Raw genomic sequence first — 19,605 nt, forward strand, 5'->3', positions numbered from 1 at the left:
CAGTCCAAAGATGTAGCAAATGGTAAGATCACCACTGTGTCCGAGGCAAGGATTTCCTTCTGTTTTGTTTTTTGAAAGGCAGAGGGACAGAAATCTTCCATTTGCTAGTTTGCTATCCAAACGCTGACAACAGCCAGAGCTGGGCCAGGCCAGAGCCAAGAACCCAGAGCTCAACTCAGGTCTCCCACGTGGGTGGCAGGCACCCAAGAAATTGAGCCACCACTGCTGCTGCCCAGGGTGCTCACCAGCTTGAAACTGGAATCAGAAGTGGAGGCAAAACTGGAAGCCAGGCACTCTGGCCATGGTGCCCCACATGGCATCCTCACCTCGGCACCACTTATCCACCCCTTCCGTTCTGTGTTGATGTAGGAATTTCTCTGGTATAAGTCACCTTATGTTTCCAGTTCATAGTACTACCATCTCTCAAATATAAACCTATACAACTTCTTCAGCTGAAGTTTTGTCTTGATTATTGTACAACACCCCCTTAATTTGATCAGATATATGTGTCAAAACTAAGACATAAAACAACCAGATTGTATTTGTAATAGTTTGATTTTTCCACAAAGAGGGAAAAAACACTAATTAGTACTGATACCAAAACAAACTGAAAAGAATATTCTAAAAATGTACAAAACATATATACAAAGGTACTTCAAAAAGTTTGTGAGGAAATGTTACTAAAATATGTTTTGGTGTAAAAAAATCCTGAAATCCATGCATAGTATTTTCATAACACACAGTTTCCATGAACAGCTTTAGAGAGAAAAAAAAAAAAAACGGGATTTGTTTATTTATTTGAAAGGCAGAGTTCCAGAGAGGTAGAGGCAGAGAGAGACCTTGGTTCACTCCCCAAGTGGCCGCCAACAGTCAGAGCTGGGCCGATCCGAAGCCATGATGCTTCTTCCAGGTCTCTCACATGGGTGCAGAGGTCCAAACACTTGAGCCATCTTCTACGGCTTTCCTAGGCCATAGTAAAAGAGCTATGGCCTAGGACTAGAGAGAAGTGGAGCAACCGGGTCTCGATCTGGCCCACGTGGGATCCAGTACTGCAGGCGGTAGCTTTACCCACCATGCCATAGAGCCAGCCCTTCTATGACTTTATTTTTTTAGAGATTTATTTATTTATTTGAAAGGTGGAGTTACAGAGAAGCAGAGGCAGAGAGAGGTCTTCCATATACTGGTTCACTCCCCAAAAGGCTGAAATGGCCGGAGCTGGGCAGATCCAAAGCCAGGATCCAGGAGCTTCTTTCAGGTCTCCCACATAGGTGCAGGGACTCAAGGATTTGAGCCATCTTCCAACTGCTTTCCTGGGCTGTAGCAGAGAGCGAATCGGAAGTGGAACAGCCAGGTTTCAAAATGGCACCCATAAGGGAGCTGGCACTGCAGACAGCAGCTTTACCGCTACACCACAGCGCAGGCCACCCATGATGTTTGAGGATCACCGGGAAGGATTTCAAATTTTTTTGCACCAAAGTAATTATCTTTTAATTCCATTTTCCACAGACTTACTGCAATGTACTTCTATCCTGATAATTTCTGTTAAAAATGAAGAAAGAACGCTAGTAAAACCAAGTGGCAAATATCCATGCATGCTCACCACCATCCATGTTTCATTATGTCTGCAGTGAGATCTAGCACCCTACAGTGGACAAGACGTCACTGACACAACACACAGGTTCTGGCAAGGGAACCAAAATGCAACTGGCATCAATATGGAAAATGCCTGAAGGGCCAACGCTGTGGCAAAGCAGGTAAAGCTGCCAGCTGCAATGCCAGCATCCCATACGGAGGCCATGTTTGAGTGCTGGCTGCTCCACTTCTGATCCAGTTCCCTGCTAATGCGCCTGGGAAAGCCCGGGTGCTTGGGTCCCTGCACCCATGTAGGAGATCTGGAAGAAGCTCCTGTCTCCTGGCTCTGGGCTGGCCCAGCTCCAGCAGTTGCAGCCATTTGGGGAGTGAACCAGCTAATGGAAGATCTCTCTCTCTCTCTCTCTCTCTCTCTCTCTCTCTAATTCTGCCTTTCAAATAAATAAATCTTAAAAAAAAAAAAAAAAGAAAAGAAAATGCCAAAAACAATAATTTTCAACACAACTAAGATTTGAGAAAGGAGATAATATTAGATCAAATGTAATGATATGTTTGCAAACAACTTGACAGAGATTTCCAATATATTTTCTACAATTTAAAAATCATCTGATTCTCAACAGGGGTGCCAAGGACACTGTAAGTCACCCCAAAGCTTCAAAGCACAGGGAGACAACACATTCTCTACAGTGAAAGGTGCCTGAGCCACCACTATGGGACTGAACATTTCAGCATAAAAGTTCCAGTTTCGGCATGTTATATCAAGTTGATTTCTTTCTCCTCACTTCTCAGCACCTCTACCAAATCTCAACTCTTTCCCAACTTCATTAGCAGGAGTACTGCACCAGAAAAATATAGCCAGTATTTATAGAATAAGACAAAATGCCAATTACAAAGCAGCATGTCCAATGACAATTGAATAAAATATTCTTCAGGTAAAAACTATTTGACAGAACCCTAGATAGAACACATACAATGCCTTTTTAATCAAATATTCCATTAACAAAAGTAGGAAGATGAAGAACATAAAGAAACCTGACTTCAGATTTTTCATATCCATAGAATGCCAAATATAAGGAAGCTGAGGCCTCTCTAATCTTCTCAATACGACCCTATCACATGGGGCTGGCATTGCGGCAAAGCAGGTAAAGCCATCACCTGCAATGCTGGTATTCCATATGGGCACCAGTTCATGTCCCAGCAGCTCAACTTCCAATCTAGCACCCTGTTAATGGCCTGGGAGAAGCAGCAAAATATGGCCCAAGAGTTTGGGCCCCTGCCACCCATGCAGGAGACCCAGATGAAGCCACCAGCTCTAAGCTTTGGCCTGGTCCAGTGCTGGTTGCTGCAGCCATCTGGGGAGTGAACTAGTGGATGAAAGACCTCTCCCCATTCCCCCCACCCCTTATAACTCTTTCAAAATAATTAATTAAAAAAAACCCTTTCATTAACACTACAACTCAGTCTCATCATGCCAGCCAGGAGCTGAAGTTGTTCCACTGGGCTGGATCTCACAAATTCCGTAGTAAAAAACAGAGAAATAGGAAGAAAGAAAAAATTGTAGAAATTCAGAAGAGCAGGATAAGGCTTATCTGTCCAAATCCTAGTTCCTAAAGGGATTACCCAACAAATACTTAAGTTCTCAGGACTAGGACACAGCTGAAGCAAACAGGTAAAATTCCTGTCCTTCTGCCCACAGCTTAAATTGGGGGGGGGGGGGGGGGGGGGTGTGAGTAATAAAATGACTAAGTGTATTAGAAGGTGACAAGTATTACAAAGAAATTAAGACTGGAGGCAGCAGTATAGGACAGGGATGAAATTTTAGATACAGCAGGCAGGGAGGGCCTTAGTGAGAAGGCAACATTTGGGTAAAGAATTGAAGGAGGTAATTTAGCAAATTTGCTATCTAGATAGAGCAATGCAGGCAGAAAATAGCACAAGCACACAGCCTTCAGGCTCATCTGCAGAAGAGAAAGGCAAAGCTGCCGGGGTAGAATGAGCAGGTGGAGGGCAGAGGCGTTCACAGGTAAGCAATGTATATACAAGGGAGGGGATGCAGGACACAACTCTGGGTGGCCTTGTAGAGTCTTCAAGTACTTGGCTTTTACTGAGTGAAACAAGCCATCACTAAAGGGTTCAGAGAAGAGTTTAAAAACACACACACACAAAAGTCCTCGGCCGGCGCCGCGGCTCACTATGCTAATCCTCCACACCCCGGGTTCTAGTCCCAGCTGGGGCACCGGTTCTGTCCTAGTTGCTCCTCTTCCAGTTCAGCTCTCTGCTGTGGTCCAGGAGTGCAGTGGAGGATGGCCCAAGTGCTTGGGCCCTGCACCCGCATGGGAGACCAGGAGGAAACACCTGGCTCCTGGCTTCTGATTGGCGCAGCGTGCCGGCCGTAGCGGCAATTTTGGGAGTGAACCAACGGAAGGAGGACCTTTCTCTCTGTCTGTGTGTGTCTCTCTCTCTAACTCTGCCTGTCCAAAAAAAAAAAAAAAAAAAAAAAAAAGTCCTCCATGTTCACAGCAAATCTAAGGGAGGACAAGGGAAAGGAGACAATCATGGTTTGGCCAGGGTGGAGAGAAGTCAGATTCTGATTTTCTGATGAACAGGAATAGGATACAAGAGAAAAAGAAGAGAATCAGGAGTGACTGCCATTGACGGAGAGGGAAAACTGTGAGCACAGATTTGAACAGACCGTTGTTCAGTTTCAGCCTCACTCAGCTTGAAATGAGTTTGAAATGTCACACACTCACAGAGAGATGCTGAGCAGGCAGCTTGGCTATGTGAGTCTAGGGTTCAGGAGTATGAGTTATAGCACAGATTCAATTTGAGGTTCTTTTCTGACTCTTTTTAGGAGTTCAACTTGGATCAGAGACTGAAATGTAATCTCACAGGACACCTGACTCAATACAGTATCAGAACCACAGTGTATTAGCTAATGTCACCCTATTCCTAATGGGGGTGGGGGAGGGCACTTGTGGCAGTTCCAAGGCATTTATCTGGGCAGATCCAGCAGGGGGTACTGCACACAGAAAAACGTGTTGGGCCTCTGTTGTAGCCATTTAGGGAGTGAACTAGTGGATGGAAGGTTTGTGTGCATGTGTTGTGTGACTGTGCCTTTCAAATAAACCATTTAAAAAGAAATCATAGCCACAAACACGTTGATTTAACTTGTATGTTTCAAGGACACAAAATATTTCTAAGCAGTTCTTGTCCTATGATCCAGTGATTTTATGAGTCCTCAATTTCTAAAGCGTACCATGATCCCCAAAGAGGTCAGGACTCATTGCAACGAAGTTTAGTTCACTTCCACCTGAAAACTTATATGTAGTCAAACACAGCCTTGTGGGAAAAGCATGCACAACACACTACTCTGTGCAAAAATGATTTTAAGAGTGTTCCAAAACTACACAAGTAATTAAGAGACAATCACAAGAAGCACAAGCAGTCATATGATGTAAGATTCCATTAATACAAAATCTTCAGAACAGAATAAGACAGAAAGGAAACTGGTTGCAGGGCAAAGAGAGTGGGAACAGCTTAATGGGTTTTCTTTTGGGATCATGTTTTGGAACGAGACAGAAACAGTGGTTGCACAACCCTGTGAAGGCACTAAATGGTTCATTTTACGCTATATGAATTTGACCTCAATTAAAAAAAAAGGCAGTAAAAATACTCCTTTGTATTTCCTGTTTACAAAGAGAAAATCACATCACCTGTGGACCTCCAATTTGGGAGATGGGGTAGAAATCCACAAGCTGAAAGAGGACAACAACACAGACAGAAGACGACCCAGGACATTTTCATCCCTAGACCTAAGGACAGGAGGAAACAGGAACTGACAGCTAGCTGTTACGTGTCTACTACATCTGGAGTTCAGAAGGGCTCATCTGCTGGGATATTCTTTTTGTCAAGATAGAGCTAAAACAAAAACCAAATTTTTTAATTCTACTCTTAGGACTTGCAGGTTCATACAGCAAACCCTGAGGGTACAACAAGGGGGATAAATAAAATAAATCAATACTGGGGAAGAAAAAAACTAAGCCATGTTTTAGGCTTCGCTGCAATCCAAACTTCAAAACCTTCGTAATCACTCAAAATTCCCTTTATCAAACTGAATGTCAAAATAGGCACTCCACGTAGATAATTCAAGTAATAAAATCCAAACATCTAATTTACTCAGAAAAAAAAAATTCTAAAGACTCAAGTAACTGCTTCTGTGAATTAGATCACACATAACTAACTCACAAGGTCATTAACTGGAGAAAAACATGTCTCTGTCTTTAACAGCTCTGAGCTAGTAACTGGGACCAACATTCAAAATTTCCTTAGAAAAATACTAAAAACAATACACACAAGTCATGATTTGAAGTAAAGAATTCACTGGTTATGTGAATTAAGTTCCACAAAGTTTGTAAATATTTACTACATGGCATTCATAATAAATTAACATCCATATTTTCAAGGTCAGTATGATGTTTGTCCAACTTCTTGGAGTCACACATTTTTGTGATATTTTTAACAACTGACTAAAGCCTCCACCATCACAAGACGCTCACACTGTTGACAAACACTCAGAAACAGCAGCTGGTGTTGCTCAGTCACCTCTTGTTACAATAAACAGAGTAGATACTTCACTAGTGATAGGTAAAAACTCCGCTTTAATTTGAAAAGTTTTCTCCCAATACTGGAAAGAGACATATGCAATTAAATGTGGACAATTCAAAGCAAAGTTATAACAAGATCAGAATTCTGAGACTGTCATGCATGCATACCTAAGAGTACAGCGATCATGCTAAATTTAAATAGTGAAATAGTACTGACATCTTTACATCTTCTTTCATGTAATTTTTAACACCTTTCTCCGGTTCAATCAAAAACAGAAAACAAAAACTTACCCACACAAGCATTGAGGAAGAGCCAATCTGTCTTTTTCATTCTATTTTTAATTTGCTTTAGTTTCTTGAAGTCCACTTCAAGTTCCTCCTTACTGCCAACAGCACCAGCCAACTCAATCCTCTGAAAATCCATTTTCACTTCAGAGTCCCGCTTTGCAGTGGGAGGCGATCTTCTTTGGCTATTACCACTACTGCAGCCTCCCCTCCACCGAGCTCTGTCCTGCTCATTTATTATTGAAGAAGCCTCTTCAGTCTCTGCCAACTCTATTGCTTCCATGTTATTAGGTCTGGGATGGTCACAAACAACACACTTTTTAGCCTTGGCCCAGTTTTCATATGTGCAAATAGAACAAGTCCAATGCTGGGTCCTTGTGTTCAATTTGTTTCTATCATTGTATTCCTCACAAGGATCAACAGAAAAAGCAACTGGTCTTGAGCCAGATCCTGAGGATTGAGGAGACTCTGTGGGACTCCTGGTCCTACGCTGGGATAAGCACTGGGTACACCTGATTGCTCTTGGCCAGTTCAAATATGTGCACATATGGCATGACCATTTATTTGCATTTTCCATGCTATATGAAGACTTAACCCTTGGTCTTGCACTAGAGTCTGGACATATCAAAGGACTACTTCCTCCTTCGGTGCTGGAAGGATCCCAGTCTCTACCAACATCACTTGAACCACTTTTAAATGGGTCTTCTGTTATAATTGTTCCACTAGGTCTTTGGGCACGACACATAGTACACTTGATTGCAGATGGCCAGTTTTCATACGTACAATATTCACAAGCCCACTTGATTCCACGTTCTGACATTGTGCACTTCTTGAAGTGAATTATGTCAGGCAGGAAGCTACAAATAATTAGGACATGATTATTTAGGATACAGTTATTAAGACAATAACTATTATATCACTAAAAACATGCCAAAAAACAAATGTACCCTTCAACTTTTAAGTTCTCCAAAGATTTCATGTAAGATTTCATACTGAATTGTCCTAATTTTCTTTTTTTGTTTCCATAAAGACATTGGAAATTAATTCCCTAAAAAAACTCTTGTACCTTGAGATTCAATGAAATTGTTTTGTGGATGCAAAGAGGGCGGCAGAGCGAGGTAAGGGGATAAAGGCAGATTTGTTCTAAGAGGAAAGAAGAATAAAACAAGGAAGCCACTAATTCTAATTTTAGCCAGGCCACTGCCAAGAGTTAAAAGACTCAAAAAGGGGTCAGCACTGTGGCATAGTGGGTAAAGCTGCTGCCTGCAGTACCAGTACCCAACATGGACACCCATTCGAGTCTCGGCTGCTCCACTTCCAATCCAGCTCTCTGCTGTGGCCTGGGAAAGCAGTAGAAGATGGTCCAAGTCCTTGGGCCCCTGCACCCATGTGAGAAACCCAGAAGAAGCTCCTGGCTCCTGGCTTCAGATTAGCACAGCTCTGGCCACTGCGGCCAATTGAGAAGTGAACCACTGTATGGAAGACCTCTCTCTCTGCCCCTATTTCTCTCTGTGTAACTCTAATTTTAAATTAAATAAATAAATCTTTTTAAAAAAATCTAAGTGATCTTTAAAAAAAAAAAAAAAAAAAAACACTCAAAGGCAGGGGCCAGCGCAGTGGCACAGTGGGTTAAAGCCCTGGCCTGCAGTGCCAGCATCCCATATGGGTGCTGGTTGAAGCCCCAGCTGCTCCAATTCTGATCCACCTCCCTGCTAATGCGCCTGGAAAAGCAGCGGAGGATGGCCCAAATGCTTGGGCCCTTGCACCCACATGGGAGACCCAGAAGAAACTCCTGGTGCCTGGTTTCAGCCTGGCCCAGACCCAGTTATTGCAGCCACTGGGGGAGTGAACCAACTGATGGAAGACCTCTCTCTCTGTAACTCTACCTTTCAAATAAGTAAAATAAATCTTAAAAAAAAAAAAAAAAAAAAAAAGACTCAAAGGAAAGGAAATCAAATACCACAAATACCAGCACTGTCAAATTATAAACACAGATTATGCCACCTAGGTACAGCATCTAATGTCTGATTTGTAATACCCAAATTTTGAAGATCAAAGTCAATTCAATCATTCTTGCTAAGGGAGAAAGCATCTTAAAAGTGCTAATTATCCATTAATTAGCACAGGGTAAAAAAGAAAGATGTTGAAGAGTAATCATTACAAATAACAAGGCAACACTATGAAACAGACACTTTCAGGGTGGCATTGTGGTACAAAAGGGTAAGCTGCCACCTGTGACAGCAGCATCCGATACTGGTGCTGGTTCCAGCCCCAACTGCTCCACTTCTGATCCAGCTCTGCTGGTGGCCCGGGAAAGCAGAAGAAGATGGCCCAAGACTTTGGGCCCCAGTACCCATGTGGCAGACCTGGATGAAGCTCCTGGCTTCGGCCTGGCCCTGTCCCGGACATTTCATCCATTTGCGGAGTGAACCAGTAGATGGAAGAACTCTCTGTCTCTCCCTGTCTCTCCCTGTAACTCTACCTTTCAAATTGGTAAAGTAAATCTTAAAAAAAAAAAAAGAAAAGAAAAGAAAAGAAACAAACACTTTCTTGTTACCCTGAATCCTCAAAATCTAGTTTCAGTTGGAGCATGGAGAAAAACCACAAATACCATATACTTGAGAGAATCAAATTGACAGAACATCTCAGAAATAACTATTGTATAATCATTCCCATATAAATTTGAATGTTCATATTCAAAACAAAATATTTTGAATACTAAAAAATCAATTCTTTTCAAAATCTATTCACTATTTAAAATATTCTGAGGAGTATGTGTGGGCTTACTAACACTACACTATCATAGAAACTATTATCTAGTGACAACTAGTTCACAAATCAAGCAGCTTACATAGCAAATTTAATGACATTTTTAACGGTTTGAATTTAGACATTAAAGCCAACCTCTCCATTTCTTAAATCCCTTCGTAACTCAGTATCATCCCTCCACTATTTTTAATCAGGAAAGAAAAAGAAATGGCAGGCAGAGTAACAGAGCTTTTTACTTACTTTCTCAGAAACTCTCCTGACCTGGACAGCTGCATCTTTACTCTGGAAGTCTATCATGTTCCTGCCTGCCAAGTCTGCACTCCACTGATGGTGCGAATGCTGCTCAGAGGACAACTTCACTCTTAGAATGGCTACTATTGAATAACTAAAATAAAAATCACTTACTACAATGTCAGTTTCCATTCTATAACCTTCACCTTGCACATGCTAAGAATCAAAGCTCAGCTGTGAATCAGACCAAAGACAAGATGCAGTCTCCATGCTGGCTAAGAGCCTCACTTCCAGGAGATACTGCAAACATGGTCAGTGTCTGACTCTGAAAAGCTATTCCTGGGGCCGGCGCAGTGGTGTAGCGGGTAAAGCTGCCGCCTACAGTGCCGGCATCCCATACGGGCACCGGTTCGAGTCCCGAATGCTCCACTTCAGATCCAGCTCTCTGCTATGGCCTGGGAAAGCCGTAGATGATCCAAGTCCTTGGGGCCCTGCACCTGCGTGAGAGACCTGGAAGAAGCTCCTGGCTCCTGGCTTCAGATTGGCACAGCTCCAGCCATCGTGGCCAACTGGGGAGCGAACCAGCGGACGGAAGACTGTCTCTCTCTCTCTCTCTTTGCCTCCTCTTTTTCTGTGTAACTTTCAAATACATAAATCTTAAAAAAAAAAAAAAGAAAGAAAAAAAAGAAAAGAAAGAAAGAAAGCAAAGCAAAGCAAAGCAAAGCAAAGCAATTCCTGTAAAGGAGACCAAAACTGAGTTTCACTTGAAGCCTGCTACTTTATCCAAAATTATTTTTTTAAAGACTTTAATCAATTCTCCATTTAAATCCTACTAGTTTTAATGATGGACTACTATATTTAGAATTTTAATTAAACATAGCAATAAAATTAGCTAACTGAATAGGCTGGTCAGCCAAAGGAAACATGGGAAAGATATTTTTCTGTGTAACCTCAACCATCTGTATGTGCACAGCCAATATTATTACTATTAGCAGTACTGAGTAAATTCCTCCTTGTATTAATTAAAATCTTATTACTCAAAGGAGAAAGGTGGTATAGTTCAAATGAATAGAAAATGCAGAAAAACAACTACTTGTATGTAGCTCTGAAATCTTCTCCTTCAGTAAACTACATTTTTCCCTTTACCCTGGTAATTTACATGATCTTGGTTAGATTTTTAAGTTTGGGGACTGGCAATATGACACAGCAGGTTAACACCCTGGCCTGAAGCGCCAACATCCCAAATGGGTGCTGGTTCGAATCCCAGCTTCTCTTCCGATCCAGCTCTCTGCTATGGCCTGGGAAAGCAGTAGAAAATGGCCCAAGTCCTTGGGCCCCTGCACCCATGTGAGAGACCTGGAAAAAGCTCCTGGCTCTTGGCTTTGGATCAGCGCAGCTCCAGCCATTACGGCCAACTGGGGAGCGAACCATCAGATGGAAGACTTCTCTCTCTGCCTCTCCTCTGTTAACTTTCAAATAAAAAAAAAAAAAAAAAAAAAACTTAAAAAAAAAGATTTTTAAGTTTATATAAACTAAGATCACACATGGAAAATAATCATAAAGTGTGTTAAAGAGCAGAAAACTTAATCATATAAGCTTCCATCAAGTAGACGATAGATTTAATGGCAATTCATATTCATTAGTTAGCTCCATTCCTTTCTCAAAAATGAAATACAAATATATTACTTGCTCATGCTACTAGAAATTAAAAAGAGCAATAAAAATGTATAATAAGAACAAATTACATAATGAAGATATCCCTAGCTATTCTAAACCATTTCAAGGCCGGCGCCACGGCTCAACAGGCTAATCCTCCGCCTTGCGGCGCCAGCACACCGGGTTCTAGTCCCGGTTGGGGCGCCAGATTCTGTCCCGGTTGCCCCTCTTCCAGGCCAGCTCTCTGCTGTGGCCAGGGAGTGCAGTGGAGGATGGCCCAAGTGCTTGGGCCCTGCACCCCATGGGAAACCAGGAGAAGCACCTGGCTCCTGCCATCGGATCAGCGCGGTGCACCAGTCGCAGCGGCCATGAACCAATGGCAAAGGAAGACCTTTCTCTCCGTCTCTATCTCTCAGTGTCCACTCTGCCTGTCAAAAAAAAAAAAGAAAGAAAGAAAGAAAAAAGAAAAAAAAAGTCAATGGCTAAACCATTTCAGACAGCATGTGGCATAGCAGGTTGAGCTGCCACCTGCACTGCCAGCATCCCATATGGCTCCAGTTCCAGGCCAAGCTGCTCTACTTCCCATCTACCTCCCTGCTAACGTGCCTGGGAACGCAGCGGAGGATAACCTAAGTGCTTGGGCCCCCGCACCCACATGGAAAACCTGAATGAAGCTCCTGGGTCCTGGTTTCAGCCTGGCCCACCCCCAGTCATTGTGGACATTTGGAAAGTGAACCAACAGATGGAAGATCTCTGTCTCTCCCTTTCTTAACTCTGCCTTTCAAATAAATCTTTGTTTGTTTGACAGGCAGAGTGGACAGTGAGAGAGAGAGACAGAGAGAAAGGTCTTCCTTTGCCATTGGTTCACCCTCCAATGGCTGCCGCGCTGCGGCCGGCGCACCACACTGATCCGATGGCAGGAGCCAGGTACTTATCCTGGTCTCCCATGGGGTGCAGGGCCCAAGCACTTGGGCCATCCTCCACTGCACTCCCTGGCCACAGCAGAGAGCTGGCCTGGAAGAGGGGCAACCGGGATAGAATCCGGCGCCCCGACCGGGACTAGAACCTGGTGTGCCAGCGCCGCAAGGCAGAGGATTAGCCTAGTGAGCCGCGGCACCAGCTTCAAATAAATCTTAAAAAAAAAAAAAAAAAAAAAAGTACCCTCTAAAAATTTTTTCAGTATTTTACTTAAAATATTCATATTCAGCCGGCGCCGCGGCTCACTAGGCTAATCCTCCGCCTAGCGGCGCCGGCACACCGGGTTCTAGTCCCGGTCGGGGCTCCGGATTCTGTCCCGGTTGCCCCTCTTCCAGGCCAGCTCTCTGCTGTGGCCAGGGAGTGCAGTGGAGGATGGCCCAGGTGCTTGGGCCCTGCACCCCATGGGAGACCAGGAAAAAAGCATCTGGCTCCTGGCTCCTGCCATCGGATCAGCGCGGTGCGCCGGCCGCAGCGCGCCGGCCGCGGCGGCCATTGGAGGGTGAACCAACGGCAAAGGAAGACCTTTCTCTCTGTCTCTCTCTCTCACTGTCCACTCTGCCTGTCAAAAAAAAAAAAAAAAAAAAAATTCATATTCAGATATCCAGGCTTGCTTTCCTAAGTCTTACTTTGACATGTATGTAGGCTTGACTAAATAACCTGTTACTTTACTTTATCTTATATAATCTTCGTGGAACTAATATACCAGCATGATGTATTTAAATGTCCACGGTTGACAAAAAAAGTCAACAGAAACTGCCACTAAAAACAAAAAAAAATCACTGTCAGTTTTCTCTGCAAAAATAATGGACAATAGCTGCCTACTTATTCTGCATCTTATGAAAACCCAAGTAATTAAGCAAACTAAAACCAAGCTCAGGAGTTTTGAGATAAGTGCATTATATGAGATAATAATGCAGAGTACCCACTCTATAAGGAATTAAAACTTGTGAGGAATATTGTTTTTTAATAACTGAAAGCTAAAATTCACGACAGAGGATTATCTGAGAGAGCAATTCCTACCTGTGGTAATAGGTAAATGACAGAAAAAAGGGTAACATCAACTCAACTATGTGATTCTGCATTACTAAGAAGAAATCAACATTGAGCACATTTCTTCTAGATGTCAAACCATCTCAAAAGGTACATAAAATTATTTTCAAAGCAACCAGTTCAAAAACTAATGCCCTACCCTGAAATAAAATTGTTATTAAACATCATTTTGAGTTAACACATATTCATAAACCCAAGTAAGTTTAATTTATATATCTAATTCTGCATGCAACACAGATTTCCAAATTCTATACAAGGACTCATACTTCAATTAAGCGGTACAATAAAATCTGCATAATCTTAAAATCTTTAAGGAGAATTGGTCACAAATGCTACTCTTAAATATCCCTTGGTTCAAACGCAATACCAACAGTTTCCATTCCGTGGACCAGGAATCCAAGCTCTACCTATGAAATGAATAATGTCTCAAAATATAGCAACCATTTTCTATTACTAAATTCACAACTGCTTTCAATTATATACTTCCCAAATAATAAGAACAAGAAATTATGGTATATATAATAATGGCTTGGGAAGAGAAAGGGCTAGCATTCTTTACACTGTCATTTAATGATTAAATCATAGTTGTGGCACATTACTGAGCACTATTTAAGAAATTTATCTATGCTGAATTCTTCTAAAATAACCTCTGAAAAGCAACTAGAAAACTGAAATAACTGAAAAATGAAATAATTCTCATAGAGTACAAATTTCTTAACAAACAGAAATAAGGTCAGTTGCTGGTAAATTCCAAACAATAGAGGTTATTACGTCAGTTACTTTAATGATGAGAAGTTATCCAAAGAAAGAACTGATCACAGCTATCATACAGGTTTTTTTTCTTAGCCTCTTAGTAAGTATATATTTATTAATAAAATTAATAAATAAAATAAATCTGTAGATTTACAAATCTATGGAGACAATGCTCAGAGAAGATCTTCAAGAAATACAGATGAAACCTAAAACAAAACAAAACAAAATTCCAAACATGCTGAAATTTCAGGTTCTGTTAAATTAGGTGAGGTAATTATGAGTTATAAAACTTAGTAAACTAAAAATCTGAAAGTACTACCAAACTCTTAAGCCGAAACTCTGACACAGTCACTTTCTTTTTTCTCATGAGTATCTTTCTATATCACTACCTTCCTCACAATAGCCAAAAGAAAAACCACCCATCCTAGTAGGATCCCGGAGAGTGATGATGCAGTGAACCCACAAACACGACCTCAGTTCAGGGTTCCAGCAACTTAAGACATCCTCAACTAAACCCCGATTCTTCCTCTCACAGCAAACGCCTATCCTGACTTCTCCAGTTTCCACTGATGACACCATTAGTACCCCTACTCCCAGCAAAGAAACTGAGTTACCTTGACTTCTGCCTTGTCTCCACAGACCCTTCCTGGTGGCTTCCATGTAGCCAACCTCATTTTCCTCCATTCCCATCGCCATTAATCCTTTCTTGGTTCAGGTCAGAACTACTGTAGCAGCGTCCTAAAGCGCATTCTCTAAATCCATCCAGCTGACTGTTACCAGAACAATCCTCTTTCCAAAGCTCTTCTGCAATAGTACAAACTCAACTCCTCCCAGTCACACACCCACTGCCACACACCCCCAACTCCCCACGGCAAACAGCCACAGGCACTGCCTTGGACACAAGCACCACAGACACACACGCTTACTTCTAGCAAGTCCTACCCTTCTCCAAGGCTCAGCTCAAGTCTCATCTTCAAGTTTCATGAAGTAATTCAACCACTCCATGCAACCATACTTTAACAGGCATTTGACGCTTACTGTCTTTCTTCTTGTGGCTGGTTTCTGGAACAGTAATTCACGTATTTTTCCTATGTCATTCCTTCCCCCTCAAATTTCAATCAGGCAGTCACACATTCAAAAATCATGGCTCCGGGATTCCAGTGGCATGGAATGAGGACCAACACCGTTTATTTAATAAAACTCAAGAGCGTAATAAATGACTTTAAAAAGAAAGGAATGGAGCTTTTGAGAAATTTTAGAGAACAATCTACTGCAGAGGTGGCAAGACTTCAGTAAAATGTGTCCACAAGATGCCAAGCCATATATATATTAGGGACCCACAACTGGTAGCAGAGCCACAAGAACTTTAAGGAACCCTTTGGAGTGCAATCAAAGACATTGTAGGGGCCGGCGCTGTAGCACAGCGTGCTAAGCCACGGCCTATAGGGCTGGCATCCCATACAGGCACCAGTTCAAGTCCTGGCTGCTCCACTTCTGAACCAGCTCCCTGCTAACGTGCCAGGGAAAGCAGAAGAGGATGGCCCAAGTCCTTGGGCCCCTGTATCCACACAAGAGACCCAGAAGAAGCTCCTGGCTTCCGCCTAGCCCAGCTCTGGTCACTGGGGCCATCTGGGAAGTGAGCCAGGAGATGAAAGTGTGTACTCTCTCCTTCTTTCCCTCTCTAATTCTGCCTTCCAAATAAATAAATATTTAAAAATTAAAAACGACATATCATAATCACAGCAGGCAAAACCTGAACCATATTCACACCAAACCTTCCGATGAGATGAGAAGAGGCCCCAAGGATGACTGGGGTTGAACTTCCTGCTAAGGGAGTTCAGAGTTCAAATCAAGCTGATTTAAAGAAAGCACCTTCTCTCTACCAGCTTTTGGACTAAGACTCATGTTTCATGTATCTGTGACATCTTCCCATTTCCCCAACCGGATTATAAACTAGGCAAAGCTTCCCCTCATTTATATCAGACTATTAGGTCCAAACTTACATATGTAAATAAACAAACATCTAAAATATTACCCAGCAAGTCATGACCTCTAGTGCACTTCTATTCTACCCTCATTAGAAATACACTACATGTAACTTAATCAAATCTACAAAACTGTAAAACATGTTTGCCTCTCCTGGTTTGGCACATGCAATAAAAAGAACTCAAACCAAAACATGAAACATGACAATCATTGAATTCTTTGGTAAACAGCTTAGTCTGGAACCCTCTGGTTTCATACTCCATAATTAAACACACAGTTTTCACCTGGCCTCAAGACATTCTAGTCTTCATCCATTCTCCTAGCTGTTCTTCCTCATTCTTCTTTGCTGACTTCCATGTATTCCTGATTTAAAAAATGAGGCACAGGAGCCAGCGCTGTAGCGTAACAGGTAAAGCCGCCGCCTGTAGTGCCAGCATCCCATATGGGCGCAGGTTCAAGTCCCAGCTGCTCCACTTCAGATCCAGCTCTCTGCTATGGCCTGGGAAACCAGTAGAAGATGGCCCAATGCACCCACATGGGAGACCTGGAAGAAGCTCCAGGATCCCAGCTTCCCATGAGCCCAGCTCTGGACACTGCAGCCATTTGGGGAGTGAACCAGCAGATGGAAGGCCCCCCCCTTCCCTCTCTTCCTCTGTAACTCTGCCTAAAAAGAGCCTAGTACAGGGTGGGTATGGTGACGCAGCAGATTCAGTTACTGCTGGGGACACCCACATCCCATATCTGAGCAACAGTTGAAATACTGTGGTTCTGATGCAGCTTTCTGCTAATGAGCCCGAGGAGGCAGTAGACAATGCTGGGTCCCTGCCACCCATGGAATCTTGGCTCTGGGCTTTGGCCTGCTCCAGCCCTGGCTGTCGCAGGCATTTGGAGAATAAACCAGCAGATGAGAAACCTGTCTCTGTCACTCTGCCTTTCAAATAAATATTTAAAAGAGGGGTTTGGGCAAAAATGCTGTAACGTTCCAAGGCTCAGTCCTCGTCTTCCTAACCACTAACTCTCTTAACTCTCAGAGACAAGGAGATCCCCCAGCTGCTGGTTCACTCCTCAGATGGCTGCAATGGCAAGAACTGGGCAGGGCAGCCTCGAAGCCCAGAGCCAAGAACTAGGCGGCAGGAACCCAATTAACTTCCTGTGGATGGCAGGAATTCATGCTGCTACTGCCTCCTGGTGATCTGAAGTAGCAGAAAGCTGGAGTGGGAAGCAAATGCACTGCTACAGTGTGAGACACAGGCACCTTGACAGCAAGGCTACATAACCACCCCGTCCCTGGACTGTGAATGCTGATGACTCTGAAATTTATAGCTCCAGACTGGATTTCTTTCCTAATCAAATGACTTGTGAATTCAGCTGCCTGACATCTCTATCTGGATGTTTAACAAACATCTCAAACTTAACCTATCCAAGAATGAATTCCAAATAAATATGTCCTATTTCTTTAAAAAAAAAAGATTTATTTACTTACTTATTTGAAAGGCAGAGTACTAGTGGAAAAACAGAGATCTTCCATTCACTGGTTCACCCCTCCCAAACAGCCACAATAGCCAGGGCAGGGCCAAGCCAAAGCCAGGAGCCCAGAACTCCACCTGGGTCTCCCACCCAGGAGGCAGAAGCCCAGCACGTGGTCCATCATCTGCGACTTTCCCAGGTACCGTGCCAGGGGCTGGCCTGGAAGTGGCGCATCTGGGACTTGAGGCAGTGCTCCAACGCAGGATGCCAGCGTCACAAGCGGTGACTCACCCTACGGCACCGTAAGACCAGCCCCCAAAATGTCCTACTTCTGAGCCTCAACTCATCTACAAATTGAAGGCATTAGATTAACAGCCATAAAACTTTGAATAAATGTTTTTCCTTTCCTCACTACTCTGAAAATCTATCATCCTACATTAGACTTACACACATTCCAAATCTGAGCGACCTGAGCTACAACAATCTACAAGTTGGCTAATGATTCAAGATCTACTACATAAAGAACACAAGCACAAAGTTTTGCAACCATTAACTATCCTCTAAAAGTAATAAACCTATGTAAGTTGAGTATAGATAATCAGTAATTAGCAGCTGTCAGACTGAGCTGGCCTTCCTGGACAGAGGTCACTCCCGCCTCTGGAATCTGTGCCGAATGAGTATACCTGAACCAAACCTACTTGCCGAGTCTCCTTTCCAGGAATTTGTGAACAAGTTGAGCAAAGTAAACTTAAATAAAAGAGCCAAGACCATGAATTTGGTCTTCTAGGCATACGACTTAATTAACTGAAACAATTATCCCTATAATTTAACTTCATTCCAACCAAACCTAAGTCCCTGAAATATAACAAAGAACTTATAGTTTACAATTTAATCTTCCAAGACTGAATTAGAAGAACAACAGGAGCCAGCGCTGTGGTGCAGTAGGTTAATCCTCCGCCTGCGGTGCTGGCATCCCATATGGGCACCGGTTCTAGTCCCGGCTGCTCCTCCTCCTGATCCAGCTCTCTGCTATGGCTAGGGAAGCAGTGCAGGATGGCCCAAGTGGTTGGGCCCCTATACCTGCATGGGAGACCTGGAAGAAGCTCCTGGTTCCTAGCTTCAGATCAACGCAGCTCCAGCTGTTGCAACTACTTAGGGAGTGAACCAGCAGAAGGAAGACCTTTCTGTGTGTCTCTCTCTGTCTCTCTGTCTGTAACTCTACCTCTACCTCTCAAATAAATAAAATCTTTAAAAAAATAAAAATAGCATTCACAATTAAATGGGTCTTTTTCCTTTTAAATCATTAATCAGCAATCCAATGATCAGAATAAAAGATCTAGAAGACAGTTACTTCCAGTTATATCAAATTCAGTATGATTTTCACCTGTCTCTACTCTTTACATCCCAACTTTCTCTACTTAAATGTTTCAGTTCAAGGGCCGGCGCCGTGGTTCACTTGGTTAATCCTCCACCTGCGGCACCGGCATCCCATATGGGCGCCAGGTACTAGTCCCAGCTGCTCTTCTTCCAGTCCAGCTCTCTGCTGTGGCCCGGGAGGGCAGAGGAGGATGGCCCAAGTGCTTGGGCCCTGCACCCGCATGGGAGACCAGGAAGAAGCACCTGGCTCCTGGCTTCGGATTGGCGCAGTGCCGGCCGTAGCAGCCATTTGGTGAGTGAACCAACAGAAGGAAGACCTTTCTCTCTGTCTCTCTGAATGTCTATAACTCTACCTGTAAAAAAAAAAAAAAAAAAAACACACAACTTCAGTTCCTGGACAACAACAAAGGGAGGAAGAGTTATGCCTGAGCTATGGTAGAACGCACTCTAGCACAGTTCCTTTAGACACTTTCAGAAACATCCCTGGGTCAATCATGCACCTCAAACCATAATCCCAAACAGTGCTAACAGTAGTGACAGCCAAGGACAATACTGCTCTACCAGGCACTTAGAAATGGGGAGCAAAAAAAAACAGTAGATAAAACAGTGTTCTAGTGCTCGGGAAACCTGCAATCTAATTAGATGAAAGGCTATGGCTTTCTTAAACACATAAGGAGGGGCTGGAGTTGTGGCCTAACAGGTACAGCCGCCACCTGCAACACTGACACTGAGTCCCAGCTACTCCACTTCCAATCCAGCCACCTGCTAATGTGCCGAGGAAAGCAGCAGAGGACAGCTGAAGTGCACAGGTCCCTGCACCCACGTGGAATACCTGGAAGAAGCTCCTGGCTTCAGTCTG

General features: G+C 43.2%; 1 protein-coding gene across 6 annotated transcripts in view; it reads right to left on the reverse strand.

The window, feature by feature from the left end:
- ZRANB1 (zinc finger RANBP2-type containing 1) overlaps positions 1 to 19,605 on the reverse strand; it is a 125,333-nt gene that overhangs the window by 32,211 nt on the left and 73,517 nt on the right. For 4 of the 6 annotated variants that reach the window (XM_070057090.1, XM_051833527.2, XM_051833526.2 and 1 more), the window contains one exon: positions 6,486 to 7,336. The exons of 1 other annotated variant lie outside the window; for it this stretch is intronic. In XM_070057090.1, coding sequence (XP_069913191.1) covers positions 6,486 to 7,336 — 851 coding nt within the window. Of the gene's footprint in view, positions 1 to 6,485; positions 7,337 to 17,385; positions 17,553 to 19,605 lie in introns of those variants that run through there. One more of the 6 variants, XM_070057091.1, reaches the window with a different exon arrangement.

The sequence above is a fragment of the Oryctolagus cuniculus genome, chromosome 15, assembly GCF_964237555.1.
Source record: "Oryctolagus cuniculus chromosome 15, mOryCun1.1, whole genome shotgun sequence".
Classification (NCBI taxonomy): domain Eukaryota; kingdom Metazoa; phylum Chordata; class Mammalia; order Lagomorpha; family Leporidae; genus Oryctolagus; species Oryctolagus cuniculus.